The following is a 2087-nucleotide window of genomic DNA, read 5'->3' as shown; positions in this document are numbered from 1 at the left end:
TGTGTCCCCAGCTGGGGTTTATAAAGGCGAAAGTCACAAGGTTACAGTTTGGGGTTGAGTTAACATGACTTCTGCCTATGTGCAGGCAGAGCTTAACTTTTGTAGCAGGTCTTGCAGACTCCTCAGTTATCTTGAGCAAGCAAGCGTTCTCATGCAGAAGCAGTGCCAGCAGTTAGCCTTCTGACCCATTATCTTACAAGAACCGCAGAGGCTGTTAAACCTCTTTTTACAAGACCAGGCAGGCAGTTTTAAGAATAGCCCAAATACTCCAAGAACTCATCCTTCTTGAACAAGTTAGCTGACAGGGTACACGTTACAAAAAGCTTACAGGCTAGAGCAATTGCAAGGCAGTTTCTGAACTTTAAACACATGTTAATCATCACACACACACACCCTTGTGAGTTGTGTCCTTAGTCACATTCTTGATGCTGTGGTGGGTGCCTGCTCATACTGGAACCAAATAACCATTAGTTTAGTAGCACCCAAGTGTGAATTTATGTGCCTGGTCAAGGCACTAATGATTGGGGGTAAGTGCTCTTTCCCTGCTGGATGGTCATCACAAATATACTTTCAGGGAAGCAGGAATACCAAGATACACAATTCTGGGGCTTGATGTATCAGTACAGAGGAGCCAAACAGTTTCTTCCGGGTAGGGAAGGAAGGAAGGAAGGAAGGAAGGAAGGAAGGAAGGAAGGAAGGAAGGAAGGGAGGGAGGGAGGAAGGGAGAGAAGGAGGAACAGAGGGAGAGAGGGAGGAACAAAGGAACAAAGGAAGGGAGGAAGGAAGAGAGGGAGGGAGGAGAGAGGGAGGAAGAAAAGGGGCACCTGATGATGTGGTCATCAGGAGCTGAGAAATATTTGTGGAGAGTCTGCATTTATTCTTCAAGGGGAAATTTAGACACATCACAGGTTTTTGAGTAGAAACAAGTTTCCTCACCTTGAATTCGGTGAAAAACTCCCATGAACAATTGGCAGAGGGAGTGGCCAAATGGGTTCTTCTGACAGTGAGTCCTACACAGTGTGGGGGCTTTGGAAGGCTCGGAACCAACAGCCGGGTATCACATTTGGGTTAGTAATACTCGTGAGCAAGTATAGATAGTAACATGCTCATTAGGAACTCAAGGAGGTTGGAGACGCAGGGCTAGTAGGAGGGAGGAGAGAAAAAGGTGGTGATGGCAGAAAATGATGTCAGCAGGTGAGCTGACCAACAGGACCAGGAGCTGGTACGGTAGCAGGTTTGGTTATAGCGTTCAAATTAAGGAATTTGGATGTATAAACTTGGCTAACTTTCTAAAGATGAATATCTTAGTTTTCCCATCATAGGCTGTATCCCTCTCGTTATGTCTATAGACATAACCCTCGACCCCTGTTCTCCATCTGTCATTCCAGGGGTCAGGGATAGAGTAGGTGACCCTAGTATGCCAATCAACCGAGTTCAGTCTGGATGGGTTTTCTCCTCCCCAGCTGGGCCAAGTGCTATGATATTTGCAGCTCCAGTAAGGACATCCTCCATAATTTGGGTCCTTACATTCTGAGCGAGTTTGTTCATATAGGAAGCAAACATATATAGGAGAGGTCATAGCATTGTAGAGGTCATTTATACATTTCCCTATGCAGGTGTCCCTTATATCAAAGGTGAGGCTGATAGTGCTGGCACATCCTGTCACTGGACAGAAGGTAGAGGCAATGGTCTTGTTGCAATTTTCTAGGGCAATTACATGGAACTTCCATGCCATGGGGGTTGGTTTGGTCGGTTTAGGGGCCTGGGGAATCCTATTCAGATTCAGGGAAAGAACAGAAGGAAATACAGCCAGGCAAAACAACATCATTATGTTAAAACCCATATTACTTTTATCTTCGGTGGATCTTCTCAGGCGTTGGTGACAGTCTGCTTTTCTTTAGCTGGGTCTTGTTCCCAGTGGCACACTTGATCTCAGAGTGATGTGCCCAAGTACAGACTGTCCACTCTGACAGCAGTGGGGGTGGTCAGGATGAGGAGGTGAGGTCCCTTCTATGTCTCAGCTTGGTGACTCTTGATCCACACCCTATCTCCTGACTCAACCAAGGAGTGTGGATGAGGCAGTGGAT

At 46.5% G+C, this 2087-nt stretch overlaps 1 protein-coding gene across 1 annotated transcript; it reads right to left on the bottom strand.

The window, feature by feature from the left end:
- Nucleotides 1-1249: 1249 nt before the first annotated feature.
- Nucleotides 1250-1843, bottom strand: LOC129672942 (putative endogenous retrovirus group FC1 Env polyprotein). Its single transcript, XM_055602601.1, has one exon. The coding sequence runs from the start codon at nt 1841-1843 to the stop codon at nt 1250-1252; it is 594 nt and encodes a 197-aa protein (XP_055458576.1).
- Between the last annotated feature and the right edge of the window lie 244 nt (nt 1844-2087).

This window comes from Psammomys obesus, unplaced genomic scaffold (assembly GCF_907164565.1).
Source record: "Psammomys obesus unplaced genomic scaffold, mPsaObe1.curated_primary_1811, whole genome shotgun sequence".
NCBI lineage: Eukaryota > Metazoa > Chordata > Mammalia > Rodentia > Muridae > Psammomys > Psammomys obesus.
Note: the sequence above shows the minus strand (reverse complement) of the source record. Positions and strands in the feature narration are given on the sequence as shown.